We start from the raw sequence: 16,938 nt of genomic DNA, 5'->3' as shown, positions 1-16,938 counted from the left end.
GAAGAGCATGATACAGAATATGGGATAGACATCATTAAAACAAAGGTAGTTTTTCACTGCAACAGAATCTTCTCATGAAATTTCAGTCACCATTATCTTCCGAATGCAAAAATATTTTGTTGAACTGACGTACATAGGGAAAAACGATAATCATAATATAAGGGAAATCGGAATTCGCACTGAAAGATATAGGGGTTCGTTTTTTTTTTCCCCCCCCATGAGATTTTTGAGAGTGGAGTAATAGAGAATTATTGTGAATTTGGTTAGATGAACACACTGCCAGGTACTTAAGTATGATTTACAGAGTACCCATGTAGATGTAGAAGCGAAATTTGTGACTGGATTGAGGACTTTTGGTTGGGAGGACAGAGCATGTTGTCTTTCATGAAGGCATTGTCAGATGTAGAAGTAATTTGGGGTGTGCCCGAGGGATGTGTGTTGAGACCCTTGCTGTTCATGTTCTATATTAATGACTTGCAGGCAGTATTAATAGTATCCACAGATTGTTTGCAGATCATGTGGTTATCTATGATGAAATACTGTCTGAAAGAAACTGCACAAGTATTAAATCAGATCTTGATAAGATTTCAAACTGATGCAGAGATTTGCAATTTGCTTTAATGTTCATAAATTGAAGATTGTGCATTTAACTAAATGAATAATGTTTCCTGTCACTATAGTATCAATGAGTCACAGTTGGACTCTGAAAAGTTGTACAGATATGTGTGTGTAACACTTTGTAGGGAAAGGAAATGGAATGATCACATAGTATATCATCGGTAAACCAGGTGGTAGACGTTGGTTTATTGGTAGAATAATAGGGAAGTGCAGACAATCTACAAAAGAGATTGCTTACAAATCACTTGAGTGACCAGTTCTAGAATATTGCTCCAATGTGTGGGTCTCATACCAGGTAGGACTAACAGGGGATATTGAACGTATACAGAAAAGGGCAGCATGAATGATCACAGGTTTGTTTAATTCATTGAAGAGTGCCAAAGAGGGACTGAGGAAACTGAACTGCAGACTTGAAGATAGATATAAACTATCCTGAGAAAGTCTACCAACAAAATTTCAAGTAGCAGGTTTTAATAACAACTCTAGGAGTAAACTACAGCCCCTCTATGTAGGCACAGAGGCATTCAAACCATCATTCTTCCCACGCTGCGTACGTACCCCTTGGGGGCTCGCTTGGCTACCACAGCCCCCAGCCTTTGCAGCATCTTTTCCGCTCCATGCTGCATGCCTATCCTCTTGCTGTTCTTTGTACCCTCCCTTGGGGAACATGTCTGGAAAGTTTTTGGAAATGTGTTCTGCATTTTCAGTAGCTATTACAAGAACTGCCTCACCACTGTGCATTCGCCCAGTATCACGTTAGCATCCCCATCTCCTTCTCCTATAGTTACCAAATATTTGTCCCCGGTGATAAAATCACCTGCTACACATCTGGCAGACCGGAAAGAACAAAAAGAATGCTCCCGAAAAGGATTTTTAACACACAACATTCTAAATACTTTTACCCAGTCTCTCTTTATATATAAGGCTTCATACTCAGCATTCCATCTCTCTCTCTGTCTCTCTCCCCCTCTCCCACCAACTGTTCATCTTTTTCTCCTGTTGGTAGCCAGTATATCCCACTGGCACGGTCTCCTTTCACACTACAGTGTCTCTTTTCGTCATTTTTCCCACTGCCACTGTCTGCACTGTACCTCGGCAAATCAACAGCTCAAAACTTCTGGTTTGGTTGGTGGGCAACATTTTCCCTCTATATCGATGTGTTTAAAATTTCAGTCTAGAATGCACCCTCACATAGACCTGTGTGTTAAAGTTCGCTGGTCTGAAAGGATCCAGACCCCACCGTTCCAAGCCCATGTATGGTCTCTGTTTATCTGTAAATTCTGTAAATTATTTTTTTAGTTCCACTGTCTGCTCTCTCTCTCTCTCTCTCTCTCTCTCTCTCTCTCTCTCTCTCTCTCTCTCTCTCATCCTCCCATTGTTATCATCTTCATCCACCTGTCTTTCTCTTTCACAGCCACATTCTCTCCCCACTGGCACTGTCGCCTCTTTCTTTAACCATCACTCTCTCTTTGCTACTCTTTCAGCACAAAAAGTGCGAATATGCTTGCATGTCACAGTTTTTAGTGAGATGAGGATTGAGGCAGCTACTGCCCCATTTTTCTGTCAATCTTTTAAAGAGGAGAAAATTCACCTCTCTTGTGCTCCGACACAAGGATTTTTCAGGTTTTTTCCCCTGTTACAACAGGGTGTGCTGATTATATAAAACGAATTCTGTAGGTCAGTCAAGTTTTGACAGTTTACTTACATACTTTGACACATTTACATACTTTGACACACATTATGAGGACAAGTAAGAATGCATAATACACTGAAGAGCCATAGAAACTGGTATACCTGCCTCATATTGTGTAGGGCCCCCGCGAGCACGTGGAAGTGCCACAATACGATGTGGCATGGACTCGACTAACATCTGAAGTAGTGCTGGACGGAATTGGCACTATGAATCCTGCAGGGCTGTCCATAAATCTGTAAGAGTACAAGGGAGTGGAGATCTCTTCTGAACGGCATGTTGCAAGGCATATCAGATAACGGCATGTTGCAAGGCATATCAGATAGGCTCAATAATGTTAATATCTGGGGAGTTTGGTGGCCAGTAGAAGTGTTTAAACTCAGAAATGTGTCCCTGGAGCCACTCTGTAGCAGTTCTGGACGTGTGGGGTGTCACATTGTCCTGTTGGAATTGCCCAAGTCTGTCGGAATGCACAGCACACATGAATGGCTGCAGGTGATCAGAAAGGATGCTTACGTATGTGTCATCTGTCAGAGTATATCTAGATGTGTCAGGGGTCCCACATCAGTCAAACTTCTCAAACCCCACACCGTTACAGAACCTCCACAAGCTTGAACAGTCCCCTGCTGACATGCAGGTCCATTGATTAATTAGGTTTCTCCATACCTGTACATGTCCATTTGCTCAATACAATTTGAAACAAGACTTGTCTGCCCAGGCAACACGTTTCCAGTCTTCAGTAGTCCGATGTCAGTTTTGATGGGTCCAGGCGAGGCGTAAAGCTTTGTGCCGTGCAGTCATCAAGGATACATGAATGGACCTTCAGTTCTGAAAGCCCATATCGTTGAATGGTTCGCACGCTGACACTTGGTAATGGCACAGCATTGAAATCTGCAACAGTATACGGAAGGGTTGCACTTCTGTCACATTGAACGATTCTCTTAAGTCATTGTTCTGTTCTTGCAGGATTTCTTTCCAGCTGCAGTGATATCAGAGATTTGATGTTTACTGGATTCCTGATATTCATGGAACACACATGAAATGGTTGTACGGGAAAATCCTCACTTAATCGCTACCTCGGACGTGCTGTGTGCCATCGATTGTGCACGGACTCGCTTAAATCTTGATAACCTGCCGTGGTAGCAGCAGTAACTGATGTAACAAGTGCACTGACCGCAAGGATGTATTCTGCCTGTTTACATATATCTGTATTTGAATACGAGTGTCTACACGAGTTTCTGTGGAATTTCAGTGTATAATCAAACATTGGAAACCCCAGGTAGGAATATCAGCAATATAGGAAAAAACAGATGGCTACTTACTGCAAAAAAGACAAGTCAGGTTGCAGACAGGCACCATTAAGACACTCGCATGAATCTTTCACCCACAGCCTTCAGCAATAAAAGAGACACACACACACACACACACACACACACACACACACACACACACGCGCGCACAAGCAAGCACACGTGAGGTGTGCTTGCTTTGTGCGAGTGCAATCTGTCTTTCCCTACATTGTTGATATGCATAATATAAAGTTAACAAAATATCGTCTCCCAACACACTCACTTTACATTACTTAACATAAAATTGCACAATATTTTTGGGCTTCACTTATGCTATACAAAAAATGCATTGTTTGATTTTAAAATACTAAGAGTTTCGTAGACAGAATAATTTTTAATAATTTCCTTATGCCACCAGGTGCCACTGTCGAATAATTTTCAGGTGAAGACTGCCTGTCCAAGTGTGAAGTGCCCATTATATGGGATAGTAAAACATAGTTTTATTGCAGGAAGAGTGCTAACTAAAAACTTAGTTTGATGACATCAGAACTGTTGCGATGACTTTAGAACCACTGTCATGTGTTCACCAAGTTAGTTGAAACTTCATGGTCATTCTGAAAAGTATTGCTTCTGAATTTTTTATTCTGTTCTCAATGTTGGTTGAGGAATTGAATGTCGTACATATTACTCAGTTGACATTCCCGTTTATTGGGGGCGAGTTGCAGCCCTCTCACATCAGAGGGTTCCGAATGGTAGTATGTAACATGGCATTGTGTAACGTAACTATATCATTGTGTGGGAAATGGCATACTGTAATAGAGTTTCTAACCACAGGAAACATGCCTCCAATTGAAATACATAGAAGAACTAAATCTGTGGACAGTGACGATTGTATCAACATAAGTAACGTGTGACAGTGGGTTGTTGTTGCTGGTAATGAAGGAAATGCTGGTGCTAACTCCTACATATGTGACGGAGCTTGGAGTGTTTTCAAAACTTAAAGAACACCTTACAGGACTTCACTTTGATAACGATGAAGTTCAAGCAGAGGTGAGGTTGTGGCTCAATCAACAAATTAGCGCATTCTGCACTGGTAACTATGAACTGGTCTCTCATGGGAGAAATATTTATGATCCCCTGAAGAATCACATTTGTGCACGTGGATTTTTTTAACATGGTGATACTGTACACTGTTGGGCACAGACTGGTACTTTCCCTTTGAGCTACTTTTCTTCCTTTTATGATACTTCAAGATCAACACACAGCAAGGGTATGGGGGGGTGTAGGTTCTTCACGTGATGTTGAAACTTCGAAAGTAGGCCTTCGTGGGATAATTGCTATACCTTTAATATTAAGATGACAAATGTGCAAAGCCATCAGACTCTACGAACTTGTTGGGCCTAAAAAGTACCTTCTGACACCTTTTGTGTCCTATGGCTCACAGTTCAGTCTCACCTTATCACTGTTGCTTTCTTGACATCACCTACTTAACAACACACTGAAAAATATGCTTTCAAATCTATTCTGATTGTTACATAATCATATTATTTAAATGATGATTTTACCAGAAGGATCTGCTCTGGCTCGCCACCTTTTCATCCTGAAAATACACAACAAACTGGAAAAATCTACAAGAAAATTCATTTATGCTGATAGCATTTTGTTGGTTATGAATAGCTCCAACTTTCCTGTTGCTGAAACCATTGTATCGTCTGATGCAGAAGTGTTTGATGCATATTTGAGGAAATGGTGACTCTATCTAAATCGTCAAGAAACAATTACATATGCATTCCACCATGCAACAGACAACCAGATTATAAATGAGGAGTCAGATTCAGAGGCTGTGTGTTGCCACACTGCAGTACACGAAAATACATAGGAATAACACAAGACAGAACTTTCAAGCAGCATATCTGAAATGTAGCAGCTAAAATAAACACGGGAAATGTTCTTTAAAAGCTTGCTTGTACCTCATTGGTACGTAATACTTGTGTGCTAAGATGAACAGTGTTAACCCTATCATACCTTGTTGCTAATCGCTGCTGTTTGAGCAAGGTAAATAGTGCTTACTCGAGGAAGGTAGACATACAGCTGTCAGGCAATATGGATATTTATGTGATGTAGCTGCAGTACAAACACCCTCTGGCTTTCTGTTTTCATCAGTATCCCACCTTCAGATATACAAAAAATAAGCTCCCCTGAACGTGTAGCTCAGCATACAGAAAAATCCGTAGCTACTTGTTAATAAAGGTATGGCACAAGCAGAACACAAATGCTTAAAATCAAGGAAACTGTTTTGGCATGCAAGTCTTACCTTGTTGGTCTGTCAGTGTCAGCCATTCATGCAAAATCCAATTGGAACTGACAGCAATAGTAAAACACACCTTATTGAGAAACCTTGACACAAGACAAAAGGATGTGATCTCCCCAGATGCCAATGGAGGATCATGAACTGGATTCAAACTGGGCAAGGCAGATATGGTTATCTGCTACACAAATGGAAATGGGCTAGTTCTTCAAATTCTGATCTAAGTGCCTCCTACACTCAGTCCTCCACGGTGTTGCTGAATGTCCTCTTACAAAAGTGTGTATCAAAGAACTGTAACGGCCATTCACTGCACATCAGATGAAATGATCAAATTGATCAGAGAACTAGACCTGGAGCTGTAAGATTGTACGAGGTTGTACAGTATTGAACAGTATTCTAAAATGGGTCACAAAAGTGATTTCAAAACAATCACCTTTGTAGAATTTTCGCATTTTACTGGTACATTGCCAGTGAATGGAAATTTAGTGGTACTGGCCTATTTTTTTGTAGACCCTGCTCAGTAGAACAAACTTCTGGTCACCTCAAAGCTGAAAGCCTAAACAAGTGGAGAATGGTGTTTGCTCGAGGAAGTAAGAGGTCATGATTTGAATTGCACTAATACATTTCTTCTTTCCGAAGTTCAATTGTTAGGAACACTAGGGGAGAAAACTCAGTTGTGTACAGAACCAGGTCAACACCTACAATTACCTATCAACAATCCGGTGGCGAAGTTATTTAATTTATTGTGGCACTAAACAAAGTTCACATATACATGAAAATGTCACGGTTCACACTTAGCACAATCCTGCAGCAATTTATTTGAGAAAAAATACAATGTGGTAATTGAATTAAGTCAGTCCACAATGAGCATTACCATGTCCAACAATCGCTCTTTTCAATGAAAGTGACATTTCACACCTCTTGCTAATCACAACACAGTTCTGTTACGTTCATTGATTTTGATTAAGGAAGTAAGTTGAAAGCTTTGGGTATTGATGTTGTTGAGTTTCATGGATGTCAGTATGCATATTTTCTTTTTGCGTACTAAATGAGCATAATAGTGCCAGTAGTCACCACTGACAAAACACTTGACACGGTTACCTCATGAGATTTCAAACCATGAACTGCCAGTTTTGGGTGACGTCAGACTACTTACAGGCAGGTTTAAGAATAAAATGCTATTTCATAAATTAAATTATACTTTGAAAGTTGGGTAGGCTCGATTCTTCTTTCAGTTGCAAGAACTATTACGGTTTTGGCTTATAGAAAATGTTGCTGCTTAGAAATTTAGAGAAATACGTGGATACCATTAATATCAATTTATTATTACACAATGTGGATATTCTTGTTTACATGCGTGAGTGCCATATTGCAAATTAGATCAAATTACATGAAATTATTGATTAGTGAGCTAAATAACCAGTGCCGTGTCATATTGCTCAGGAAAATTAAAGTAGCAAAAGTATTTGGTCAAAGTTCAGAATCCAACAATGGTTACGAAACAATTTGTGATGGAAAATAGGGTTGCTTATCAACTAGAATGCTAATTATCTCTTCAATTAATTTCTTGAGTTAGTTAGGTGTTACTGGAAAGTCGAATAGGCGGACTTTCTTTTGGTACCTTTTTACATTTTTCAAATGTACTCATTAGTGCATAGGCTTTTGCATGTTGTGAACTGTAGTATTAACATCAGTTAATTGTATTTTGTAATTATGAGTGCCCATCAATTACACCAGTGTAAACAGAGCTACTAAAATGATAATCTGAACAATAAATTCAAATGCAATCAGGTGTAAGTAAGATTTCAAGAGGTTACGTTTTACATACAAGTATATAAATGTATGGAAAGTAAGATGATAACTAGCTAAAAAAATTTATTTCTAGGAGCAGAAAAAACATAACAGATGGGAAGAATCCACTTGCTACGTCACAGTCTGTCACCTACCTTACCTTCGACTAATCCTATGAGATCATTCCTTTTTGTAACCCTACAAATTAATATGATTGATTTCCATTTGTGACTGATGTATTTTGAAGTCCAAGGATACTAAAATTCTTCATTTTGTAGAGTGCACACTGTACATTTGACATTAAAGCAAGTTGCAATTTCTGCATCACTTTGAAACCTTATCAATATTTACCTGTATTTTTGCACGGCTTTTTTCAGATAGCACTCATAGATAATTGCACTTTGTGCAAAACGTGTGAGGTTACCATGGTGAGGGACTGGGTTGTCACATGTGTAAGATTTTGCTTTATTTATTTATTCATTCATTCAGTCATCAAATGAGTAGATTTTGCAAGTGTCGGGTGTACCAGAAATACAATAATCATGCTCAAAATGTTATATAAAACAGTTAATGCACATTAAAGTTATGTAGTTATCTCATTACAATTCCTGTGCTGGTGATGGAAACAGATTCTTAACTTGAGCCATATAATATTACAAATAACAATTTCCTGTTAAAATTCTTTGATCTAATAAAACCGTTTTCTGTTAAAAATGTTTTAATTTTGTGTTGAAGTAATCCACTTGGGTGTCCTCCTTGAATCTGGCAGCCTGTTAATCCAAATCAAACCATTGATAAGTGGACTTAGATATTTCATTCTACACTTTGGTCCTTTGTCGAATGTAGCTCCATTTTGTGCTGGTGTTGTGATCATTGTAGGTGTGATAAGTAGTATCTATTGCATTTGCTTCACTTCTTAAGGGACAAAACAACAACAGATTTTAAAAAATGTATTAAGTATAAGAGTTTGTGCCCTCTTACTGTAACAGCAATATTTTGTGTTTCTGTTGAACAGCTCCATATTTCAGTCTCACAGTTACGAAAAGTCTAAATTGTTATATTTTCGTGTTTGGCTAGACTAGTGTCAATAGCTTGCTAAGGTGATTCAGGCTACTGCAAATTTTTCCACTTCTAAAATTAATGTAGTTTACCCACTTACCAAATTTATAGATGTTCACACCCAGAAACTCAGTCACCAGTTTGTTGTAAAGATTCAGAATAAATTATTTACATTGTAGTGGTGAGAACTATCTGTTTAAACCTTCGGTTGCTGCAGATGTGTTTGGCACATGCCAAGCTGAGTGCAGCCCCATTATTCTGTAATGTCTAACTGAACTAATTAACCTGCGTTTGGGCATATTCCTGTGCTGGGCCAACTGAAGTAGCTTGTCTCACTCTGTGCTAGTTATTTCTGGAGTGCTTCCAGTTATGTCGTTTTTGTCGCTGTAAGATGTCACCATCAAGATTAACATTGTTGTAGGTGTCCAAATTAGTTCCTGATTTTGAAGCTATTCAGTGAATTTTTCAGGTGCTAGGCATCTACAGAGATGTAAAGGTAGCTTTTTCTTCAAAAGTTTCTGATAGAATTTTGGCAATCCTTTCAGAAAGCTACTATCACTTCGATTCTTTGGATTCTATTTCTCTTCTGGAAACATAATATTGAAGTTCTACATCTGCTGATGTAGACATAGGTCTGTTGCCTTCAGAATTTGTAGAGGAGCTATCGCATACATCAACATAGAATAATTTATCCTCATTGTTGCTATGAATCTCTTTGATTTCATCCTTGGAGCAGCCATGATGTCTTGTGATTTTCTTTAACACTGATGACAATCCTGATGAAAAGTAAGACATAAAGCGAAGTTAAATGCCATAAAGTGAGCTTGCAACAAACTACCCGAGCACAACTAAGTGACCAGAGATGCAGAGAGCTACTGAGACACAGGGCAGAAAATCCACTGTAAACTTAAATTTAACAGCAGCTGGGGGGGCAGCGAAGTGTGAAGAGTTAACTTTTGAACAACAATCAAAAGCTTAGATCTCTAAAACAGTTGTGCTGAAATTAATCTGTAAGCCCTTGTTACTGAAGTATTTAGCTATTTCTGTTACATAATTAGTCACTAGGTTCAGAGTAATGTATGGTTTAATGAGTCAAAAGTTTTTATTGAGCCTAAAAGTACCCTTGTAGTCTACGCATACTGATCGAGAAGACAATATACTTCTGAAAACTTGTCACATTACTCAAATTCTTCACTTCATTTTCATTGAAATGTCAATTACGTGAACTGCTAGGTCCATAAACTGCTTTAAGCAGACTCAATCGAAGTTGCTTTTAAAGTAAAGCACATTTGTCACAGCAGTTTTATGACAATCAGCTCGAAGATAATAAATTCCACAATTATCAGAAAATGGGTCAGCAGTCTACAAAGACCTGGAACTGAAGTCATATCATTTTAACTATTAATTGTATTTCCTCGGCACTAATATTAAGTGTGTTTTCCGTAGTGGATTTTTAAACACACTCTATTTCCCCCAGTGTTCTAGCAAAGCCCATAAAGATTTTTCTAGAAACTCAGATTTTACATCTGAAAATTTCATTAATGTATTTTCGTAGTAAAAGAATAAATTTTTAATTGAGAAAAATTAGGGGTACAAGACAGTAACTCCAGATTTTTGGGAGGTTTGCTTTTTAAAATCAGAATGGTCATGCAAATTTTGTGTGTGTGTGTGTGTGTGTGTGTGTGTGTGTGTGTGTGTGTGTGTGTGTGTGTGTGTGTGTTTCTCGAATACAATTACTTAGAAAAAAGACGTGCATAAAGAGGCCTTTCATATAAGATAGCTCAATCCTAAAACAAGCCATTGTTAGTGAGGTTGGATTTTTAATGTCACATAGTTTCATAATTCACATGCTATGAATATGTCCTTAAAGTAAAAGTTTCAACAAATAATGTTTATACTCTTACTAATAGCTACATGTAAATTATATTCATAAAAATGAAGTGTCTCAAATCAAGATTTAATTAATAATTTTTATATTGTCACATTGCAACCACAGTAGACCATATCCAAAAGCAGGGTCTTCAATAGAGTAAAACATTAGCACTAAAAGCGTGTTTATTATGGACGCCAATGCACAGGTAGAAGAGAGCTGAACTGGTCAGAGATTGCTCTGTTTGTACAGACATGAGATATTCCAGAATATATGACCATAAGAAATTTTGAAAAACTTCCAGAAATGATAACTACTAAATAAATTTCTGTTTGGGTTTGAACTGATAAGCCTCAGGATACCAACGTCAGTGCCACTGTTACGTAATACGTGCAGCACAGCTTGCGCATTGCGTCCTCCTTAGAAGTTCATTGGACGTGATTACAGCACCCTGAATCTATATCTTATCAACAGTCCTCTGTATGGTGGCACTTGCAGATCCTCATATTCTGGCCCTTTTGTCACATCCACGTCATTGTGATTAGCATTGAAGATAGCCTCTCCCATCAAAGCTTTGTGGTTTTTGAACGAGTTTTTTGTTTCCATGAGTGAGAAGCCCCCATTGTTGTTTTGTGCCTCAGGACTGTAGTAGAACTTCATACAGAGGAATAGAGTATAATGTGGGTGACATACCTGTACATTTGTTTTCTTGGTGTAAGGTCATTATTCTAGACTTTGTGACGTCCGGCAATCAACAAATAAGATATGGGTAAACATAGTGCTTTAAAAACTTTTCTATTAATCCCACATTCTGGATAGGTGTAAATATTGATACTAGGTCTGCTGAACAGTATCTCACTAGTTGATGCTTCGTGTTATAGCATTCTTGTTCTGGGCACAAGGAACTTTGTACGAGCCCGCTATCTTCTTCCATTCTGGTGATGTTTCGACGGGACGTTAAACACTAACCACCACCACCACCACCACCATCTGGTGATGTTTCACTGAGTCATTCTGAGTATCATCTGGTTGAAATGGGATCAGTATATTCATTATTGTTTTGGCGTCATGACCATGGAGTGGAAAGAATAGTGTGAAGTGTCTTTGGTTCACTGTGTTGGATGCAAATGTCACAACAGGCAGTATTGTATACCAGTCTCTCTGCAGTTGGCAGATCTGCTCTTCATGTATGCTGATATTGAGTGGAGAGATGTGCCTACAAATGTACCTTTAGAGATGAGTTGTGGCTGCTCGTTACAGTGATCCGAAGTTCTCCTTACCCACCTATAATAGTTAAGATTGTCACTGATACATGTGTTTCTGTTGTGAGTGTGATTAAATTTTTGATGTTGACAAAAGCTTCACAGGTCGAGCTTCTAGATTGACAACAGGAACCCATCTTCTTGGTGGCTGTGGAATGGCACCATCTTCAACAGCAAACTGGTTCCCAGAAAAATCTGTATGCTTGTTAGAATGGCTTTATCAGTCTGGTGCTCTGACCTTTCGCAGTGTGACTGTTCGTGACACCTGTTAATAGTCCTGTTTGAGAATAATGTTGACTATGTTTTGATCAGCTAATGTACGTGATGGAGGAGTTGGTTGTACTTAATTTGTCAAATGGTGCGTTGTTTGATTTGACTCTGACACATCCTTCCTGGTGTGTGCAGCTGGTGGCAGAGATTGGTGTTAGAGATTGAAATATTTGTAGACCTTCTCTGTAACCTCTTGCTGTGTGTGAGGCTGACATTCATAGCAGCTAACTCTCTCTTGCTTACTTGGTCAGACAGTTCTGCCTGCCATAAAACACTCTTTTTCTTACAACTTGAAATCATGAAGGTCTTCCACAACTACCATAGGGGTCACATTCGGGAATCAGTCATACTTCTTTCACCCATCCCTTTTCTGTTGCATTTCTTCAATGTACTGGCACTGTTTGATGAATTCTTCAGTTGTTGTGAAATTCTTTACCAGAAGAGTTCTTCTGCAACTTAATTTTTGAATCCTTTGTTTTCTGAATATACAGTCCTTGGGAATGATGTACTGCTTGTATTCCGGTACTTGGCTGTGTAGGCAACAGATTTTATGCTGGCAAATTGGAATCGCGATGGGTAGGTGTTTCAAAGGACAAGGGTTCTCCACCAAATTTTGTGAAGTCATAACCACAAAGCACAATCATCAATGAAGAACATTTAGCACTTAAAACACATTTGTTATGAACAGCAGTGTACAGATAGGGGATCACTGAACTCGTGGGCTGAGTTTGCTGCTACCTATACAAACATGCCACTTAGGAGTGGCATCGGAGCAAGTGTAGTTATTCCATCTTGCTACATTTCAAACTGTATTGCTGCTGTGGTTATGCTTATCTCCTTTTTACAAACGTTTGATTGTGTAAACCTGTTTACCTCATGAATATGGCACAAAGTTGAGACATTGCATTAGTTAGCAGAAAACAACTTTTATCTTCTTATTATGCCTTCTTTGAATCTCACTTACAGTACGGAATAAAATCATGGGGCAACTCAACTGGTGCTCAGACAGTGTTCATGTGGCAGAAGAAAGCAATTAGAGCAATTACAGGTATTAAAAGCCAAGAATCATTTTGAAAGCACTTTAAGGAACTTAACATCTTAACATTACCTTTTCTGTATATAAAGTGTCTTCTTTCCATAAAAAAACAAATACATACCTTACCTTCCAGAACAGATGTTCATTCACATGATACCAGATATAAAAACAATCTTGATGTAGACTTTACTAGGTTGTCTAAGGTCCAAAGTAGCTTTAAGCAAACAGGATTAAAATTATATAACAAGTTACCACAATCACTGAAAGACCTACAAGGTGATGCCTTCAAGAAGCAGCTGCACAAATTGTTAGCTGATAAGTGTATCTATGATGTAAAGGAATTGGAATGTAGTAGAGAGTAACTATGATGTTAAGGAATTATAATGTAGAGACTAACTCTTTATCGTCATGTAATGTAATCTGAATGTACATAGTTTCCCAATTTTAGATTCACTATCAAATGTAATGTCAAAAGTGTCTATTTCAACAAATGTTGGCTAATGACAAGTAATTAATAAATAAATAAATAGTTTCATGTATGTTACTGGAAGTGTGGATATTCTTCATCTTCTGTAGTTTCCAGCTCCTGGTTGGGTCTGGTTAGAACAAAAAGCTCAGCATCTTTTCCTGCCTTTCCTATATGTTTCCCTCTCCACTCTCTTGGGCTGCTTCCCTCTTCACCACACATTCCTTCACTCTGATTGATCTATATCTGTCTTACCCTATGTTGCTTTTCCTCCTATTGCCATTTCGTGAGCCTGTCTTGGTGTACTGCCAAATTCCATTCTTTTAACAACCTCGTACCATCTTAGCTCACCTTTCCTATGGTCTCTTGCATGGGGTTCTGTCTCACTATTTCTCACACTATCTCATTCCTTACTATATTCATTCTAGTGAGTCCTATTCTTTGAAATTTCGTTTCACAAACGCATATCTTGCTAACCTGTATTTTCTCCGTTACCCATGTTTTGTTTGCATATATGAATATTGTAGCATAATATGCTCGTTATAATATTCGCTCTCTTTTTGTCAGTACATTCTTGCTCCAAACCAGGCTTCTCACATACTGCAGAAAATCATGGACTTGCCTTCCCCTTTCTTGTACCTCGTCATTCCTCCCACTGTCTCCTACTATCACTTCACACTACTTAGCATTAAATTTCTATTCATATTGTCCCAGCATCACCTCCCATACATTTAGTCTTTCTTGTACCACCATTTTCCCCACCTTTAAATCATCTGCAAACGCCATTGCCTTCATATTTTTATTTTCCATTTGCTCTGCCAGCTCTGTGGATTAATGATACTGATCTAAAATTACACACGCATTCCTAACTACCATTTGCATGGTATGGCTTGAACACACACATTTTTAGTCCACTCTAATATATTTTTTCTCAAGTACTGCACAAATAAGGAGGGCAAGACTTTTTGACATGTTTTTAACCCCAGTGAATGTTTATTCTTTAACTTCTGTATTACACTGCTTACTTAATGGTGATTCACTTCCACAAATTCTAAATTAGCACATTGTGACGTGTGCATTTGTAAAATGGATTGGTTGGTCAACAGGAGAAATAAAATACAGTGCATAAAATCAGGGAAAGGCAGCCACACAGCCAGATGTGTGGAGCCCACACACTTAACATGAAACTGCATTCACACTAGCTTTTGAACTCTTGCTTGTTTCCTATCAGAAAGTACACACAAGCGCACACACTCAAACGCACTCTCTCACAGCCATGGAAGTGGGCATTCAGGTTTCACTAGAAAAAGACCAAGAGCTCAAAAGTTAGTGCTGTTAAGTGTGTATGCTCCACACTTCGGGCCACTGTGGGTGAGTTGTTGCCTTTCTGTTCCTTTATGTATTGCTCCATCGGAGAAGTAAAATACATAATATATTACAAATAGTGTTCAGTGTTTCATACCATTTCTGTGGCTAATAAAGTGGAATGGATTGTGAATATGTGAAATAGAAGTGAAATAACTGACGAACTGCAGTAAAGTAAGAGATATTTAGAAAAGTCATTGTAAATTTGTTGTGCATTCCTAGTCATTATTTTTATTATTTTTCAATCAGACAGGTGGTGCAAAACTGGCTGACACATCTCAAATGCTGCATACTAAAATGAATACACTTCCAGACGAAAAACAGCCTGTAGAACCTGATGAACATAATACTGTTCATCCTGTGTGGGAGGTAAAACTAGTATTACTTACTTTGCTTCATTTTTTAATGAAATATATAGCATTACATGCATTGTATGGTCATATTCAGTGTCTCATAATGTATTGGTAAATGTCCTGCCTGTTTGCAGTAAAATGTACTGTATCACAGTTAATCATAGTCTATTCAACTCAACAGGATTTAGTGTATATATGTATATTTAGAGAACAAACAAACTATATTTAGTGTATCTGATAACTTGAATTGTAATGTATACAAAACTGTGTGTTAATATTAAATTTGCCAGCTATTTGACAGAAGAATAGGCGTGAGGAAAATTTATTGGAACTATTAGAATAATACTGTTAGAGCCTATACCATGCCGGATTCACTAACTGCAAAACAAGTTTTCACCTCTCATGTTGTTTTCAAGTAGTGGTGAAAAAAACTATTTGTTGTTTGCCTTTCTTATTGCTGCTTAAAATTTCTGAAATTTTAAACAAATAAATACTGTTCGTGCCTTTTCAATGTAATGAGCAAGACTCAAGAGATCAGTTTTGCAACCTATTACACACAGTTAGTTCCATGCAGTGATCGTTTTATTCGGGGATTTGCAACTAGACTGCACTATTGTATCCATTCCGTGTGGCAGGTGACTTGTTGATAGCTCCATGTAGTAAGTGTTAATTGTTAACAGGAGCAGACTGCTGTCTGTCCTGTCATTCCACAGGCCAAGCTATGTCAACAACCCAATGTGGAAGTAGGTGCATACTCACAGCTCAAAGTGTATTGTGTGTTCCTGACTAGGGTCCTGTTCTTGGGTATTATGCAAATGTGATACATTATGGGAAAGTGAAGTGTAGAAATTGTACATTCATTTTTGTATAGCTGCATGTGGTTGCCAACGGTGAATAAGTCTAGGTATTCATGAGGATATATTTTTTTTTTTTGTAAAGTGAAAGTAAACATCTACATTCGTATCCATAAGCCACCATATGATGCATAGCATAGGGTACCCTTACCAGTACTAGCTCTTTCTGAGAGTGGAACAGCAAAGAAATTGTTGAGGGAAAAATTATGGTCTATATGCCTCCGTAAAAGCATTAATTTTTGTAATGTAATAATATTATGAGAAGCAAAGTTGCTACTCACCATGCTGAGTTGCAGATAGGCACAACAAAAGACTGTTACAATATAAGCTTTTGGCTAAACAGTAGCAGCTTTTCTCTTTGTAATATTGGTATTCCATCCTGGATTTTCCATTGTCTATTTGCTCTTATCTTATTTTCATGGGTTTTACGCAGAATGTACTCTGTCAGCAGTAGAATCATTCTGGTCAGCTTCAAAAGTCATTTCTCTAAATTTTCTCAACAGTGTTCCTCAAAAAGAATGTAACCTCCCCTCCAGGGATTACCATTTTAGTTCCCAAAGCAGCTCCGTAATACTTGTGTGTTGATTGAACCTACCAAAAACAAATGTATCAGTCTGCATCTGAATTGCTTTGATGTTTTCCTTTTATCGGACCTGGTTGGGATCCCAGACTTGAGCAGTACTTAAGAATGGGTCGCACTGGCATTC

At 38.3% G+C, this 16,938-nt stretch overlaps 1 protein-coding gene across 3 annotated transcripts in view; it reads left to right on the top strand.

Annotated features, from left to right (window-relative positions):
• LOC126458097 (targeting protein for Xklp2-like) overlaps positions 1-16,938 on the top strand; it is a 136,863-nt gene that overhangs the window by 48,715 nt on the left and 71,210 nt on the right. For all 3 annotated transcript variants that reach the window (XM_050094920.1, XM_050094921.1, XM_050094923.1), the window contains exon 7: positions 15,274-15,393. In XM_050094920.1, coding sequence (XP_049950877.1) covers positions 15,274-15,393 — 120 coding nt within the window. The remainder of the gene's footprint in view (positions 1-15,273; positions 15,394-16,938) is intronic.

This window comes from Schistocerca serialis, chromosome 2, assembly GCF_023864345.2.
Source record: "Schistocerca serialis cubense isolate TAMUIC-IGC-003099 chromosome 2, iqSchSeri2.2, whole genome shotgun sequence".
Classification (NCBI taxonomy): Eukaryota; Metazoa; Arthropoda; class Insecta; order Orthoptera; family Acrididae; genus Schistocerca; species Schistocerca serialis.
Note: the sequence above shows the minus strand (reverse complement) of the source record. Positions and strands in the feature narration are given on the sequence as shown.